Source organism: Peromyscus eremicus, chromosome 20, assembly GCF_949786415.1.
Source record: "Peromyscus eremicus chromosome 20, PerEre_H2_v1, whole genome shotgun sequence".
NCBI classification, from domain to species: domain Eukaryota; kingdom Metazoa; phylum Chordata; class Mammalia; order Rodentia; family Cricetidae; genus Peromyscus; species Peromyscus eremicus.
Genome location: NC_081436.1, coordinates 1,063,527 through 1,082,233, shown reverse-complemented (window position 1 = coordinate 1,082,233; position 18,707 = coordinate 1,063,527). Strand labels below are relative to the sequence as shown.

The following is an 18,707-nucleotide window of genomic DNA, read 5'->3' as shown; positions in this document are numbered from 1 at the left end:
TGCAGGCCAGAAGAGGGCACCAGATCTCGTTACAGATGGTTGTGAGCCACCATGTGGTTGCTGGGAATTGAACTCATGACCTCTGGAAGAACAGCCAGTGCTCTTAACCGCTGAGCCATCTCTCCAGCCCCGAGAAGATGACTTTTTTTTTAAGATTTATTTATTTATTATGCATAGTGTTCTGCCTGCATGTATGACTGCAGGCCAGAAGAGGGCACCAGATCTCATTATAGGTGTTTGTGAACCACCATGTGGTAGCTGGGAATTGAACTCAGGACCTCTGGAAGAGCAGCCAGTGCTCTTAACCTCTGCGCCATCTCTCCAGCCCAGAGAAGATAACTTTTATTGAGCATCTACTATGTTATAGAGAAAACCTAGAGGTATGCACTTTAAGTCATCTAATTTTTTTGCTGAGATATTTATTATTATCTCCACTTTATAGGTAAGAAAATTCAGCATAGATGAGCTGTCCGTGGTTATTCTGATGTAAAAAATAAAATTAAAAATAGAGCAGAGCTGAGATTTGAACCTAGGTATGTATGACTCCAAAGCAGGGTCTCTCTTCTCTGCATTATACAATGTTGCCTTAAAACAAATCCAAACTTCAGCAATTGGAGAAATGTTTCCATACTGGGCATGGTGGCACAAACCTTTAATCCCAGCACTCAGGAGGCAGAGGCAGGTGGATCTCTGTGAGTTCAAGGCCAGCCAGTTCCAGGATAGTCATGGTTATATAGACTGTGTCACAAATATATATATACTGTTTACAATATTTCAGTATTTGAATTTGGATTGCTGAAAAGTATGTACCAGCCTAACATGTCAGCAGGCTACCAACTGGGAAGGGAGAGTACAGTTCAAAATCTCACCACCAGGGGTCAGCAGGCATAGGAGGACTTGGTCCCTGTCAAGAGGGCCTCCTCAGATGACTAATAATCACAGTACACTCCAGAATGTCCTAAGCTTCAATACTATAAAGTACAAGGGGAGGCCCATCGGGTGTGTAGAGGCCATGTCTGTGTAAACAAAGAGGTCTGTGGCTTGTGTTGCAATAGAGACAGGAATGCAATATCATTTTTCCCAGAGTAGGAAACCAGTCACAAAAATCATTTCATTTCTGCACCTGTGAGCCGCTGGCTTCAAAGAGAACTGGTCAAAGGGGACCCTGGACCCCTAGTTTCTGTCCCTGTGGTAGCTGACTGGAAACCTTTGCTCAGAACGACCAATCTTAGATCAGACATGACGGTACCAGCTCGTGGAGGGCCTTTCTCCCAGGGAGCATACATGAAAGGAGACAATCGCTGCGAAAGAGCAGCTGGAGAAAAGACAGGGCTAGAGCCCACCCACACCCTTCCTTGGGCCCTTCTGGAAGTCTGCAGGCTGTGCTAGCAAGGTGGGGTACTGTTCAGTTCCCGGTTCTGCCTTCACCAGCTCCCAGACCAGGTAAGTGGGCATCTGTGTAGTTGAAGAACAGATGGCTTCTCTGTCTGCAATGTCTCTGGAGACCCTTTCCTCCAGACTGGGAGCAGGGTAGGGATGCAGCAGCAAGGCCATCTCCTCAGCCAAAGCCTTGGGTCACTACTTCTTTCAGAGACAGAAACAACCCAAAAGTTAGGAATGCCTCATTCCTGTAGGCTCAGCATTTGGAAGTCTGAGGCAGGAAGTCTGCTGTAAGTCTGAGGCCATCTTGGGCTATATGGTCAATCCCAGGCCATCACGGACCAGAGTGAGACACTGTCTCAAAGAGAAAGCCCCCCCACCCCAGCCGGCTGGAGAGACAGAATCTGATGCCTGAGTTGGAATCCCAAGCACTGACAGAGAAAACTGTGTGTGGCTGTGAACACACAGAACCCAGGCTTATTGGGTAAGGGTGCTTACTGCTTTTATAGAGGATCCCAGTTCAGTTTCCAGTTCACAAACACCTGTAACTACAGCTCCAAAGGAGCCAACACTTTCTTCTGGCCTCCTTAGACACCTGCATGCCTGTGCATGCACACATGCACACACACATATACATAAATGTGTGTGTGTGTGTGTGTGTGTGTGTGTGTGTGTGTGTGTAGAGTCTGGGCTGGTGACACAGGCCTGTAATCTCAGTTTTTTGGCTGAGGCAGGAGGATTACAACCTCAAGGTCTGCTGTGATACAGAGAGTTCAAGGCCATCCTATACAATTTAGGAAAAACAAACAAACTAGATACAGTAGCACACACCTTTGATTCCAGCACTCAGGATGCAGGGGAAATCTCTGTGAGTTCGAGACCAGCCTGGTGTACAGAGTTCCAGGACAGTTTCCAAAGCTACAAGAAACCCTGTCTCAAAAAACCAAAACCAAAACCAAACCAAAAAGAAAAGAGAGAGAACACAAAAGGTCATTTCCCCTTTATCTACAGAACACTTAGATAAAACTGTCCAGCATAGAGGATTCCAGGTCAAAAGAAAAGTTCAGGCTGAAGATGTGCAAGCATGACTTTTAAATCTGCAGCATGCATGTAAAAAGTTGAACATGGCTGTTTGCACCTGTAATCCCAGCACTGTGGGAGCTCCACTCCCTCAGGCAGAATCTGGAAGCTCACTGGCCCTGCACAACTGAAATGGTAAGCTTCTGGGTCAGTGGGAGACCCTTTTATTTTTAATGATTTACTTATTTTATATGCATTGGTGTTTTGTCTAGATAGCCTGTGTTAGGTTGTGAGATCCCCTGTAACTGGAGTTACAGACAGCTGAGCGCTGCCATGTGGATGCTGGGAATTCAACCTGGGTCTGCTGGAGAAGCAGCCAGTGTTTTTAACTGCTGAGCCATCTCTCCAGCTTTGCGAGATTCTTTCTTAAGAGAATAAGGCAGAGTGTGATAGAGATACCTGATGTCCTCCTCTGTTCTCCACATCCATGTGCATGTATACACCCCTCCCCACACACAAAATATTTGGGGGGTCATCTGTATGTATGAAAATAGCTAGTGGGCAGTCAGGTATGGTGGTGCACACCAGTAATCCCAGGATTTAGGAGGCACAGGCAGTAAGGGTGTATTTACCTGTGGAGACAGACAGGTGTGTGGGTGGGTGGGGGAGACAGATGGAAAGGGCCTAAGATGGAACACAATGCTTAAGTGTCCAAGTAATGTCTCTGACGGAGCCTAGAAAGGCTGGAGAAGACACAAGAGTGTGTCAGTGTCACTTTGTTTTTCCAGTGTTGGCTGACTTCCTTAATTTTTCACCATGATACACGAGAGAGAGAGAGAGAGAGAGAGAGAGAGAGAGAGAGAGAGAGAGAGAGAGAGAGAGAGAGAAACCACTATGTAGACCAGGTTGCCCTCTAACAGAGGTCCGCCTGCCTCTGCCCCGAGTGCCGAGATTACAAATGGGAGCCAACACATTTGTCTTTTTTTGTTTATTTTTTCGAGACAGTGTTTATTTGTATAGTCCCAGCTGTCCTGGAACTCAGAGACCTGCCTGCCTCTGCCTCCTCAGTGCTGGGATTAAAGGCGTGTGCCACCACTGCCCGGTCACACTTGTCTTATATTTATTCTTTACACCTATTTGAGTGTTGTGGTGAGCACACATGTGGAAGTCAGACGCCAACCCTCAGGAGCTGGTTCTCTTTCCACCACTTGGATCCCAGTTTCAAACTCGGCTGTCAGGCTGCGGGGAAAGCACCTTTATTTATTATTTATTTATTTTTAATTTTTATTTATCTATTTATTTATGCCGAATACTGTTTATTGAAGGAGGGAAGAGGTCTTAAATACAGGCTTACAGCACAATGGGAGAACCCCTGAGGGCAGTTCGCTACAGATGTTTTACAATCTTGCATCTAAGCTGTTAACTCCCATTATGCAGGATACACAGATAAGGAACTTCCCTTAAGCATTCAGGAGGGTAGAACCTGGCAGGGAATTAGCATAGGGAGGATATCAAGGTCAAGGTCAGCAAGCAAAGCAACAGTTACCCAAAATGGGGCCATGGCCCTACAGGTCCCCCTAAAGCACCTTTATTTGTTAAGGTATCTAGCCACACACACACCCTTTTTTAAGCCAACAGAAAGTCTTTTTGACTTTATTAACCAATTAACTTCTTCCCAGCCCAATCAGTTTGCCCTCTTTCCTCCTCCCAATCCCCTCTTCCCCCACCTCATTCACTCCTCCCTTCCCTTCGAAAAAACTCAGGCCTCCCAGTGTGTATGAGCCAGCCATGGCACACCGGTTGCACCAAGACTAGGCACCTCCTCTCCTGTAAGGCTGGGTGAGGCAACCCAGCAGAAAAGGGTCCTAAGAGCAGGCAACAGCTGCCCACACATCACTCTGCCAGGAGTCCTACAAGAAGACCAAGTCACACAACTGTAACTCATGTGCAGAGACCCCATGCAAGTTCTCTGGTTGGCAATTCGGCCTTTATGAGCCACATCAACCCAGGTCAGTTGACGTTTTCCCATGGTGTCCTTGGCCCTGCCTAGCCAGCCCCTTTTTACATTTTACTTTTTAAAATTATTTAGAGACAGCCTCACTATGTAGCCTTAGATATCATTTTTTTTTTTTTTTTAAAGATTTATTTATTATGTATACAGAAGAGGGCGTCAGATCTCGTTACAGATGGTTGTGAGCCACCATGTGGTTGCTGGGAATTGAACTCAGGACCTCTGGAAGAGCAGTCAGTGCTCTTAACCTCTGAGCCATCTCTCCAGCCCTTAGATATCATTTTTAAATTATGTTTATATGTGTATGTCCTCCTGTGTGCAGGGTCTTCAGAGGCCAGAAGAGGGCACTGATCTGGAGCTGGAGTTACAGGCAGTTGTGAGCTGCCAGATGTGGATGCTGGGAACTAAACTTGGGTCCTCTGAAAGAGCAGCAAGCATTCTTAACTACTGTCTCCCTGGCCTCTTGTGGCTTGTTTTGTTTGAAGCCAGGTCTCACTGTGTAGCCCTAGCTGCCTTTGAATGCACAAATATCTACCTACCTTTGCCTCCTGGGTGCTGTGATTAAGGTGTGCATGTCCACATTCATCCCTCATCCCTCACCAAAACCTCTGGCTCTTTTTTTTTTTTTTTTTTTTTTGGTTTTCCGAGAGGGTTTCTGTGTATTTTGTAGACCAGGCTGGCCTCGAACTCAGAGATCCACTTGGCTCTGCCTCCTGAGTGCTGGGATTAAAGGCCTTTTTTGTGTGTTTGTTTGTTTTATATGCATTCTATTTATGTATTGCATTTGTGGAGGTCAGAGACCCACTTGCAGGGAGTCTGCTCTCTCCTTCAAGCACATGGGTCCCAGGGGTTGAACTCAAGTTGTCAGGCTCAGCAGCAAGGACCTTCACCCCTTGAGGCATCTCACTGACCCATCAGCATCATACTCTGCCACAAGAACATTTAAAGATGCAGCAGTCACCAATCAGGAGCACACTGCTACAGAGAGAGGTCACCGGTGCGGCAATCAGGTGGTTGACAATAACCTGAAAATTTTTGGAAGGATGGGTGCTAACAAAAAGGTCTGGGGTGAATAAAGAAGAGGAAAATGGGTGTAAACTGCTTCCACTAACTTTGGGAATGATAATAATTAGATCAGCAACCTGAAAAGGAAGCAGATTTTTTTTCAGAATGGGGCTGGGGGAGAGGGAGACCAGGAACATGCTCATAAGCTAAGGAGGGAACCAAAGGGAGCCTGAAGATGAAAGGAGAAAATCATCAAAACAAAGAACAAAGAGCAGTCGAATGGGAGCAAAATGGGTGTTCCTCAAACAGGGGAAAAACAAAACAAAACAAAACAGCATTTCTTTCCTAGAAAGACGAGACGAGGCAAACTGGTGGAAAAATACATTTGTGATGAGGTGAGGGTCAGTTTGAAGAAATTTCAGCTTCCATTTTCTCCATGAAGCACAAAGCTGAAAATGAGGTGAAGAGGGAAGAAACAGCAACTGGTGGCATGTGTCTCACGTGCCCCACCAGAGGCCTTGGCAGGAAGGCCTTTTGCCTTAGCTTTAGTACCAGATAAATAGCAAAGGCTCAAACAAACATTTATTGAATGAACAGATGACACTACTCTAAGCTCAGTTTTCAGTCTGTCAAAACACACATCTGGCTGGGTAGTGGTGGCACTCGCCTTAAATCTCAGCACTGGGGAGGCAGAGGCAGGCAGATCTCTGAGAGTTGAGACTAGCCTAGTCTACAAAGAGTTCCAGGCTAAGCAGGGTTATACAGGGAGACCTTGCCTCAAAAATAATAAAGTAAATAAATAATAAATAAATAAATAGAGCACACATCTGATGGCTTGGTCACTAACATGCTCACCACAATAGCATGAGGAACTGACTTAAAAATTCTTCAGCACCCAGTTAAAAAGCTGGATGTGGTGGCATGCACTTGTAATCCCAAAGCTGGAGAGGCAGAGGCAGGAGGGTATCTGGGGCTCTATCATCTAGTCGTGCTGAGTTACTGAGGTCCAGCAACCCTATCTCCAAAAATAAGCGTGGGTATGTACCCTGCATTCACTGCACACAGGTATCATGCATACTCAGAGGGGTGAACGTCCAATAAAGCCAAATGTTAAAATGTTATGTTTTAATGGCTACACAAGAGGCAATAAAAATGACTGAGTTAACCCATGATTAAGTATTGATAAGCAGGTAGGTACAAGAAGTAAGAAAGATAACTAGAAAGCTGTTAACTACAGTATAAACAGCTGACCAAAGATTTCTTTGAAAGGTTTAAGAGGAAATAAAACCAGTGGGTTAGAATATTAAGGAGATAACATCTGTTCAGAAAGACACACAGTCCATATTTAATGTTAGATACAGGCTAGTGTTACATAAATGTAAAATGTTATGGCAGGCTGCTGAGATGCCTTAGTGGGTATAGGCACTTGCCACCAGGCCTGACAACCCCAGTTCAATCCCTGGGGATACACAGGTAAGAGAACAGACTTCTACAAGTTGTTCTCTGATCTCCACGTTCACACTATGGCATATTCACTCACCCACATACACACATACACAATTAAATAAATGTATTAACTTTTTTTTCATTTTTTGTTTTGTTTCTCGAGACAGAGTTTCTCTGTGCAGCCCTGGCTATCCTGAAACTCGGCTCTATAGACCAGGCTGGCCTTGAACTCGGTGATCTACAGGCCTCTGCCTCCCAAGTGCTGGAATTAAAGGCATGCACCACCACCAAGCATTTAGTTAAATATGTGTGCACATCTCAAAACAAGGTGGAAGAGAATTGGACACCCAAGGTTGTCCTATGACCTCCACGTGCACCGACACATGAGCACCTGCATTCACATGCAGAGTTGTTTAGATGTATTTCTAAGTACATACCTGTAATGAGAGTACTTGGGAATCAGGCAGGAAGATTGCCTTGAGTTCAAGGCCAACCTGGGCTAGAGACTTTATGTTAAAAAGAAAAAAGAAGCCAGGCGGTGGAGGCCCACGCCTTTAATCCCAGCACTCGGGAGGCAGAGCCAGGCGGATCTTTGCGAGTTCGAGGCCAGCCTGGTCTACAGAGCGAGATCCAGGAAAGGCGCAAAGCTACACAGAGAAACCCTGTCTCGAAAAACAAAAAAACAAAAAAACAAAAAAAAAAAAAAGAAAGAAAAAAGAGGGCTGGTGAGATGCGCTGACTCTTCTTCCAGAGGACCCGAGCTCAATTCCCAGCACCCACATGGCAGCTCACACCTGTCTGTAACTTCAGTTTCAGGGGACCCCGACACCCATGGAAAAAACACAAATGCACATAAAAATAAAATATATTAAAAAAGAAAAAAGAAAAAGAAAAGAAAAATGAGGGGGGAAATGAGCTATCTAAAAACTCTTTGCAACTTTTCTATAAATCTAAAATGATCTTTTCCCCCTAAAAGACACTATTCCAAAATAAACAGCTTATTTTAAAGGTGGGTAGATATATAGTTCAGTTGGTAGTGTGCTTTCCTACCTACACATAGGGCCACAGGTACATACTTGCAAACCTCGCACTAAGAAGTGGAAGCAAAAATACAAAAGTTCAGGATCCTGAGCTACATATGGGGTTGGCAGCCCATCCTCTGCTAGAGACTATCTAAAATGCAGGGTGCGGTGGTAGTGGTGGGCACATTGGGAGCTGGAGGGATGGTTCAGCCAGCAGTTAAGAGCACTGACCACTGGTCCACAGGACCCATGTTTGTTTCCCAGCACACACATGGCAGCTTACAACCATCTGAAACTCCAGTTCCAGGAAAATTTGACCCTCCAGCCTCCATGAAGTAATGTACAGACATGGATGCAGACAAAACTCCCATACACGTTAAAATAAAAATAAATCTTAAGTACCAGCACCTGGAGGAGGCAGTGGCCAGCAGAAGGCAGGTAGATCTGTATCCCTTAGAGCTCTGCCTGGTCTACACAGTGAGTTCCAAACAGCCAAGGCTACATAGACCTACTCTTCTCAAAAAACAAAAGGGTGGTGTTGATGGAGATAGGGCTTGTGCTGAGTCTAAGCCCTGGTACCACATGGTAGAAGAATCAACTCCTGCAAATTGCCCTCTGACCTCTACATGCATTGTGGCAAACATATGCTCCACATAACACAAATGCAGGAAAAAAAATTACAGAAGTTGGGGCGGCCCCTATTCCTCATGGTCTTTCAGTCATCTTTTGAGGGGTGCTGGGAATCACACTCAGAGCATCATGCACGGTATGAAAGTACTTCATCATTGAGCTATGAAGCCTAACCGTTGTTGTCAACTCCCCAACCCCATTTTTTAATTTTTTGAGACAGATTTCCAACTTGACCTGGAACTCCCTATGTAGACCAGTCTGGCCTCTCAAATTCACACTAACCCAACCTACTCAGCTTTCCCAGTGCTGGGATTATAGGCATGAACTACCAAACCGGGAGGTCTCCCACATTTCTAGATAGTCAAAGCACACTGATCTGCTCATGAAACCTCATCTAAGATTAAAGTGTAGAGTAAATGCACTGATGAAAATTTATGGGAGCACAATGTAGTAGAGCTACAACATTTGTTGAACTCAAAATAGGAAGTTACCACATACTCCCCATTCCCAACCCTCTCAATACACCAGAGACATGATTTATTAAAAAAATTTTAATTGGTTTACAAAGGAGCTACAGACTACATTGAAACTAATCTTTGTACAAAAGGCAGAGAGATTAAGATAGAGATATAGAGAAAAAGATATTGAGATTCCCCAAAACACCCGGGGACAAAGTTAGGGGGAGAGATAGGAAGACAAGATATTAACATCGTACATACACAAGAGTGAGGGTAGAGAACAAGGTGAGTGACTGTTCAGAAGTATTTACCCACACAGCCCTGGTGGTAATTGGATTGGAACCCACAACAAACACAGCTTAAGGTTTAAAGGCAACAGTGGTATGGAGACTGGTTATTGCCAGTATTAAGAAAGATAAATTTGTTTTAGGCACCAAATTGGAGCACTACTCCTCTGCCCTGGGATGACAGACTTGGGAGAGGGAAGCAGGCCCTAGGACAGCTGCCTTTGGTTTCCTCAGATCAATATCAGCATATTCTCTTCAGACTACATGCCTAGTCTTTAGCTAGGTAAGGGCTATTAGGATGTAACTGGGAGAAATGAATCATCAGAAATATGAAGAACTGCCATTATCCACATTTTTTAAGCGCAGTTACTGGAAAAGCTGGGTAGATAAAATCAATTCCCTAGTGGAGAAGGCACAGTGTGATTCCTGAAGGCAAGAAATAGGAAAGCACACAACCAAGCAGATGTACCAACAGTCTTCTCTACCTGAAGCCCCAGCCTAATTTGTCACGCTCAATCCCCATGAGCTGGGACTTAAGAGGAGCTGAAGAACAGATGAGTCCCTGTATTTTCTCAGCCAAGAGAAGGAAGGTTGGGCTGTTTGATAAGGAAGGGGCAGATGAGAAAAAAATACTTGACTTTTTTAGATGAGTGCTGTGGAGAAATCCTTTTGGGTTTAGGAAGTCAGAGCAGAAATGACTCAGGGAAGGAATGGAGCCAAGGACTGCCCTTCTTCTCCCTTTCCCAGTCTTCCATCTATAGCACATGAGCCAAGTCTGGAAGAGGGAGTAAGAACTTAAGCTAAAGGCTGCTTAATGTCTTTCTGGGGGATGGTGTTTAGGGAAGGCAGACAAAGAAAAGAAACAGGTCAACCTCAAAGCTGGGCTACTCATCCTCCTAGATGAGATCTGTACCCCCGGAGCAGAGCCAAGAGAGGAACTAAAGAGAACAGTCTTCTACACCAAAGTAATAACCTGCCCATGTTTTATCAGCAGCTTTCAAAGCAGTGTTTTCCGGGATTGGAAAAGTGCCATACCCTCCTCTCCTCAAAGCAACTGCTGCTACCGTTATCCTTGTAAGTTATTGGCTCTTCTAAGAGAAGTCGAAACTCTGAGATTTCAAACATTTCTCCTTCCAACCCCAAGAGGCTACCCAACTCTGTATCGGGAAAGCAAAACCAGGCAAAGACTGAGGCAGCTACACTATCCTCCTTTCCTTGGTACCTGATCTCTAAACCAATTCTGATCTAATCCCAAGGTCCAAAAGACATTAGGGGCACTTAAAACTGAATGAAAACTTGAATCATGTAGCACCAGGGCTCCCTCAAAGTATAACAGAGGCCTGATTAGCACCCCCAAAAGAACCCCTCAAAAAGTATCCAAATTTATTGCGGCCTAACAAAGATCTGCAGCTTCCAGTATTCACATAATGTGAAGTATTAACAATACAAAATATATCCTGAAAGTCAAACACCTGCAGTTCATAGTGCTTCCTCAGATTTGTTAAAAAAATACAATGCTTAGTTTTCTATATAGGATATACAAAAGCAAAAAATATATATGTATATAGTAGAAATAAATCAGCCATAGTAATTTACAGCTTTAGTCTCCAACCCTCCCCAAATTATAACACCTTCACCCCATACTTCAGTCTATACTTTCTGCAATTAAAGGTTCTATTTATTCTGAAACCAGACTGAGAAATATCCATTATATTGCATTTTGAATAGCACCCCCAAAAAGAGTGCCTGCTAGGAGGTCCCCAAAGCAAGATGGTGGGTTGGTCCTTTCTAGGAAAAATATTATGCAGATGAATATGAATGGGCAACCCAGAAAAAGGGGATGAATACTTTACTACTTCTTCTGGGCATGGTGGCACACATCTGTAACCCCAGCACTTGAAAGGCAGAGGTGGGTAGATCTCAGAGTTCAAGGTCAGCCTGGATGTAATAAATTCAAACCAGCCAAGATTATACAGACAGACCTAACAAGATTACTACAGATGTGGTCACCCACCACCCTGCAAGGTATAGTCATTTAAAAAAAAAATAAAATAAGTAAAAGATCATGAAGGCTGGGCATGGTGACATATACCTGTAATCCCAGCACTAAGGAGGCAGAAAAATTATACAAAATTCAAGGCCAGTCTGAGTTACATAGTGAGTTCCTCAAAAAAAGAAAACAGACAAAAAAAAAAAAAAAAAATTCCAAACCAAGCAACAAAAAGGTAATGAAAAGAATTTCAGAATCAATGCATAGGTCAATTATGTTAAATTCTGATGACAAGTTTGGGGAAAGGTTATTTTTCAGTAATGAGACCCTGACTGGAGGAATGTAGTCTCTTAACTATCTGTGAAGAAGGCCAAGTGGCTCCTAGACAGGAAGACAGAAACAGAAACTGCTTCCATTTTAGGGTCAAATAAGACACTGGAGAAGGAAATAGGAAAAGCAGAAAGAATTCACAGCAATGTTAATGAAGCAGATGTTGGGGGTAAATCATCAGCTTTTCACCCAAGAGGGAAAACACCAAATAACTTATCTAAAGGCTTATAGTCCTTGGCATCATTATGTCAGCTTGTATCTAATCACCTCATACTGAAGAAGATTCTATTCCTTGAAATGATCTAGCAAAATACTGCACATTCCAGTGAGTTATCCTGCCCCTTCCTCCAGAGATGCCATAGTACATGATTATAGACATAAAGTAACAAGGTTTAAGTTCTGCTTTTCTGTGAGAATAAAAGGTGTCATGGTGACTGAGGACGGATAACTTTTACTTCAACATTAATAACGTGATCTGGGGAAAATCCCTTGAAATATTTCCTGAGTCTTGATAACAGAATTAAGTCAGCACAGAAAGGACCAAATGGAATAGACTAATGTTAGAGAATTAAAGGCTCTTGTATTTCAGACTAATACCACCACAAACTTACCAAGAATCTAGTTTAGATGGAATTTACATAAAATGTATAATAGTATAATCTATTTGTAGCCAAGATAAAGAAAGTTTAGAACAAGGACTCCGCTATAGATTTGGATGTTGATTTCATTTTCAAACACAAAAATAGTTTCTTCTTTAGAAAGTGCACTAGGATATCCCCCCACCCCATTCAAAATTGTAACTGATTTAGCATAAGCAGAGAACTGACCTCAGGAACATACCCAAGTTTTATAACCAATTTCTAGATAACAGGCCTGAAAGGCATTTTAATCTGAATTTATTTTCCAACAATTTCAAATATAAGTTCTCATCTGCACGTAGATATATACAGGCACAAACACCCATTCACACGCACAGTCATACACAAACAGTTTACTTTCTCTATCAGATCAGGGTAATTTTTTTATTGCAGATCTCTTTAAATATTGGCTAACAGAAAACCTATCCCCAACCTAATAGATTACACACATACACACAACCACTTCCATACTTCCTCACAGTGAAAAGCTCTCTGACAAGATACCAGAAGGTCAAGAGAGACAATGCTTTAATGGCTGGGCCTTGAGGACAATTCTGGTTGCATTTAAGTCACAGTGTCAAATGCACTGAGTTTCCCTGCCGATATAATTTTTGGATCAGTCTCTTCTGGAATCAGGCCATGGAAAAAGCAGGATAATTTCTCCCAATCTCTCCTATAATCCACAGTGGTAAGACAAGATTTCTTTTTGTTCTGGGCTATCGTCCCCATGATTGTGTGCTTCCTTTTCCCTTAGGAACCACCCAAGTACATACAAGGAAGAGTTAAGGGGAAATTTTTTTAAAGAACTACTCTTTTGCCACTGGCACAAATTTTGCATTCCACAGAATGAAAAGTCAGAACAGATTCACTGGCTGATGCTCCTTAACATTAAAACATTAACAGGAAGGAACTACAGAAATGTTCAAAAGAGGAAGTGTACTTCCTTTAAGTGTGTGAACTCAGAAGCCCATACTTTAAGGCTTAAAGCTATTTGGAAGACAACGATAACTGAAATCCAAATAATTCCACTAACCGAGACTATGAGTTATTTCCTTTTCTGAGAACATCTTTTTCCAACTGAAAGCTGCTGCCTACTATTTGACCATTTTTTGACAGTTTATATACAACAATCCCAGATTATCTCCCTCAAAGGGTCTCTTATCCAATTCCACAGAGAGACTTCTGACTCCCGATGTTTAGAGCTACTAATAGAGGGAGATGGTTTTGACTCTCCAGCACTGAGAAGGTGCCTGCGTCAGTAGTAATTTGAAAGTCCCTCCATAGCTACTTCAAGCATCAGACTGCACTTCAAGGCTTTTCCATTCTGCTGTTGAAACTAAGCTCTTTAAAATATTGACCAAAGTGCCTAATCCGGGGATCACTGTCAAAAACAACACAGGAAGTGATCATGTGAGAGAAGGGGAGAAAAAAAAAAAAGTGTCAGGAAAGGAGCACAAGAAGCTGATCCCAAATAAAACAACAAAATTAAGAAAGACACATTATATATGTATATATGAACTAAAAGCAGAGCATATCGATGCTTACTCTGGTGGGATGCCAGGACAACATTTATAGAAAAGCTTGATGTGTCATGATAAGGCTCAGCCATTGAGAAATAAGGCAATATTTAAAAAAAAGAAAAAAAATGACCAGGGTATTTTTGGTCACAGAATGGTCTTTTTCCTCCTCCCAGCCAACCCCTGTGAAAGCATCTCTATATATTTATATATATATATATAATATAGAATCTGTTTTTGTTAAAAAGTATTTCAATGATCATATATATTTATCAAGGCATGATGGCTTTGGGGGTGGGGTGGGGATCCATCATGGGAGAGCTCAGAGGGGAAACGCAGGAAGGGAGGCTGGGGTAAGAAGTATAAGAAGAACCTGGGATGAAATAAATGCTTATCAAAGGGTGGCACCAACAGAATTTTCACTAATATTTTCCATTTTCAAGGAGTCACCAGTGACAGATGGGTGCCACAATCCCATCTCTTCTCTTGTACCCTCCCCCAATTCTTCCCACCACCAAGCACATTAATGCCTCATGGCTCTCTCCTCCACATGTCTCTTGGACCCATGCTATCTTGCATCCCAGGCTTGGTGAGTATTGGCCCATATGTCTCTGGCCCTAGGTGTCTAATCTCAGAAACCATTGCCACTGATATTAATGGACTGTAGCTCTGTCACCTGCATGACGTTGATGCCACTGTTGGCAAGACGGGCAATACCCTCTGGACAGATGGCCTCCATGGCTACCATATTGGTGGTAATAAGGGCTGAAGGAGTGGCAGTGCCACTGCCTTCCGAACCTGCCCCACTGTCCAGGGGCAAAGTGCCCACACTCAGGGCGACCCCTGGGCCTCCTTTTTTGTTCTGGTGGGTCTTGATATGCTTTGACAGGTGATCACTCCTCATGAAACGCTTAGGGCACTCAGGGCAGGCAAATTTCTTCTCACCTAGATAAAAAGCAAAAGATAACTTAACCCAAAACAGTCAGAACAAAGATGGGGTTGATATGTCCTTCAAAATCTCACTTAAGGGGGGCTGGAGGGATGGCTCAGTGGTTAAGAACACAGGCTGCTCTTCCAGAGGTCCTGAGTTCAATTTCTAGCACCTACATGATGGCTCACAACCACCTGTAATGAGATTTGGTGCCCTCTTCTGTCATGCATGTACACATGCAGGCAGAACACTGTATATATAATAAATAGATAAATCTTTAAAAAATCCCAGTTAAAATGAAGCTTCTTCTTAAAACCTCCCAGATTAATCCAAGTGCTCTTTGAGACACACTCAGTTTCCCATGTAAGTTGTTCAGGATTTGCATTCACTTCATAGGCGTATCCTGTCTTCCCTTTTTGTCTATTTCTCTTCTTCTCTTCCTTGGGTCTTACTCACCTGTATGTGTGCGTTTATGTCTCTGAAGCTCATCTGAACGTGTGAAGCGCTTCCCACAGTATGACCAGTTACACATGAATGGCCTCTCCCCTGTATGCCAGCGCAAGTGTGCACGGAGATGTGAGGTCTTGCCATATACTTTGCCACATCCTTGGATGTGACAAATGTGCTGTTTCTTTTTACCAGGATCTCCAGAACCTCTAAGAATGAGAACATAGTGATTGATCACTCTGGAGACAGACATTAAGGAACCAAGAAGTGTCAGCAGCATTACCTAACCCATTCTTCTTTTGTTTGTTTTGGATACAGGGTCTCTATGTAGCTCTGGCAGTCCTGGAACTCCATTAAGTTGACCAGGATGCCTTTGAACTCACAAATTTACCTGCCTCTGCTTGCTGAGTGCTGGGATTAAATGTGTATACCACCCACCTTTAATCCCAACACTTGGGAGGCAGAAGCAGGCAGATCTCTCTGAGTTCGAGGCCAGCCTAGCCTACAGAGTGAGTTCCAGGACAGGCTCCAAAGCTACATAGAGAAACTCTGTCTTGAAAAAAAAAAAAACAAAAAAAACCAAAAGTGTGTGCCACCATACTTGCCACTAAGATTTACTTTTTTAAAAAATATTTTTTAACCTTTATTTATTTATTTTATGAGTATTTTTGTCTGCGCATATGTATGTGCATCACAGCAGGCCTGGTACCGAAGGAGGTCAGAAGAAAATGTGAGATCTCCTGGAACTGGAGTTAGAGATTGTGAGCTACCATGTGGGTGCTGGGAATTGAAACCAATCCTCTGGAAGAACAGCCAGTTCTCTTAGCCAATGAGCCATTGCTCTAGACCCTGTAGTTTTGTTTGTTTGTTTGTTTGTTTTTAGACAGGGTTTCTCTGTGGAGCCCTGGCTACCCTGGAACTCAGAGAGCGCTCTGCCTCAAGTACTAAGATTAAAGGTGTACACTACCACATCCAGCTTGTGCTTCTTTTTTTTTTTTTTTTTTTTTTGGTTTTTCGAGATAGGGTTTCTCCATATAGTTTTGGTGCCTGTCCTGGATCTCACTTTGTAGACCAGGCCTGGCCTCGAACTCACAGAGATCCTCCTGGCTGTGCCTTCTGAGTGCTAGGATTGAAGGCATGTGCCACCACTGCCTGGCTTAAACATTTATTTTCATTGGGAGCTGGAGAGATGGTCCAGTGGTGCTTTTGCTCTTCTAGAGAACTGAGGTTTGATTCTTAGAAACTACACCGGATAGCTCACACATCCAGATTCAGAGAATCTAAAGCCCTCTTCTGGCCTATTAGCTGCAGGGACATACACAAATAAACCTTTTAAAAAAGAAAGAAAAGGGCTGGAGAGATGGCTCAGTGGTTAAGAGCACCAACTGCTCTTCCAGAGGTCCTGAGTTCAATTCATAGCCACCACATGGTGGTTCCCAACCATCTGTAATGAGATCTGGTGCCCTCTTCTGGCCTGCAGGGACACATGCAGGCAGAATGTGTCCCTGCAGTGTGTATACACAATAAATAAATGAATGAATAAATGAATAAATAAATGAATAAATAAATAAATAAATCTTAACGTTCTTTAAAAAAAAGTAAGAAAATATGTCTGTGTGTGGGTGTGTGCATGTGAGTACAGGTGCCTGAAGAAGCCAGAGGCATCAGATCCCTGTAGCTGGAGTCATAGGCAGTCATGAGCTACCTGATGTGGGTGCCAGGAACTGAACTCAGGTAGCAAGTTCTTAACTATTGCCATCTCTGCAGGCCCCTATTTCTTTGTGTTTTTGTTTTGTTTGTTTTTTGAAAATACCTTATGTAACACAGGCTGCCTTTGAAATCTTTTTTTTTTTTTTGTTTTTTTGTTTTTTTGAGACAGGGTTTCTCTGTGTAGCTTTGCGCCTTTCCTGGAACTCGCTTTGGAGACCAGGCTGGCCTCGAACTCAGAGATCCGCCTGCCTCTGCCTCCCAAGTGCTGGGATTAAAAGCGTGCGCCACCACCGCCCGGCTGCCTTTGAAATCTTGATTAAGCAGGCTAGGCAAGCTCTTTTTATTATTATTTTATTTTATGTGCATTAGTGTCTTGTCATGGGTTTCAGGTCCCCTGGAACTGGAGTTACAGACAGTCCCTGGAACTGGAGTTACAGACAGTTGTGTGCTGCCATGTGGGTGCTAGGAATTAAACCTGGGTCCTCTGGAAGAGCAGCCAGTGCTCTTTACCACCTAGTCATCTTTCCATCCCAGGATCTCTTATACTAAGTTATAATCTGCATTCCCTCCAACCCTGTACATGCTTTTTTTTTGGGGGGGCGGACAGAAAAGAGCTTTGAGGCTGGGTCTCATATAGCTCAGGCTGGCCTCAAACTTACTATATAGATAGCCAAGACTAACTCTGATCTCTTGGTCTTCTTTTCTCTACCTTCCAAGCATGGGAATTATATAGGTATGAGCCACCACCACACTTGGCATCAATGATAAATCTTCAGCTGATTGTAGTTCTTAGCTTCCAAAATCCAACTTATAGATTACCTTCCTCAGAGATGTTTTTAAAAATGGGGGCTAGTGCCGGGCGGTGGTGGTGCACGCCTTTAATCCCAGCACTCGGGAGGCAGAGCCAGGTGGATCTCTGTGAGTTCGAGGCCAGCCTGGGCTACCAAGTGAGTTCCAGGAAAGGTGCAAAGCTACACGGAGAAACCCTGTCTCAAAAAAAAAAAAAAAAAAAAGGGGGGGGGGGCTAGCAGGGCAGTGGTGGTGCACACCTTTAATCCCAGCACTCGGGAGGCAGAGACAGGCGTGTATCTTTGTGCGTTCGAGGCCAACCTGGGCTACATAGTGAGTTCCAGGAAAGGTGAAAAGTTACATAGAGAAATCCTGTCTTGAAGGAAAAAAAAAAAAATTGGGGACTAGCCAGTTATGGTGGTGCAATTCTAGGCTAGTCTGGTCAACATAGTAAGTTGCAGGACAGGCAGGGCTACATAGAGAAACCCTGTCCTACTCCTCCAAAAGGGTGAGTGAGAGGTACTAAGGACTTGAACTCAGGTCCTCTTATTTTCATAGCAAGTACTCTTACCCACTGAGCTGCCTGCCAAGCACAGTACCAGAAATTTAACAGAGAAAGGAGAAAGGGTTGTATAAAACTTACAAGAAATGAAGACAGAAGACAGGTGCAATAGTACATGTCTGTAATCCTAGCTATGTGCTGGACTAAAGGAGGACTACTTCAGCCCAGACCAGGTAACACAGCAAGATCCTGTCTGTCTTCAAGTCTCAAAATTATGCTAGCCAAGTTCTATAAAGTCTTTGCTAAGCCAAGTATATTTTATGTATGATCCATTTGTGGGCACCAAGAAGAGTTCTAAGAGGGAAATTTTGGGGGTTCTTTTTTTTTTTTTTTTAAAGATTTATTTATTTATTATGTATACAGAAGAGGGTGCCAGATCTCATTACAGATGGTTGTGAGCCACCATGTGGTTGCTGGGAATTGAACTCAGGACCTCTGGAAGAGCAGTCGGTGCTCTTAACCTCTGAGCCATCTCTCCAGCCCCTTGGGGTTCTTAAGAACACACAAATCAGAGAACTTTCTTGAAATCTACAA

At 43.4% G+C, this 18,707-nt stretch overlaps 1 protein-coding gene across 4 annotated transcripts in view; it reads right to left on the bottom strand.

Moving 5' to 3' along the window:
- Positions 1-3,462: 3,462 nt before the first annotated feature.
- The window catches only part of Sp1 (Sp1 transcription factor), a 39,355-nt gene continuing 24,110 nt past the window's right edge, over positions 3,463-18,707 (bottom strand). For 3 of the 4 annotated variants that reach the window (XM_059248148.1, XM_059248149.1, XM_059248150.1), the window contains exons 5-6: positions 15,122-15,321; positions 13,983-14,679 (exon numbers count right to left, since the gene is read on the bottom strand). In XM_059248148.1, coding sequence (XP_059104131.1) covers positions 14,366-14,679; positions 15,122-15,321 — 514 coding nt within the window. In that variant the 3' untranslated portion in view covers positions 13,983-14,365. Of the gene's footprint in view, positions 3,640-13,982; positions 14,680-15,121; positions 15,322-18,707 lie in introns of those variants that run through there. The other variant, XM_059248151.1, reaches the window with a different exon arrangement.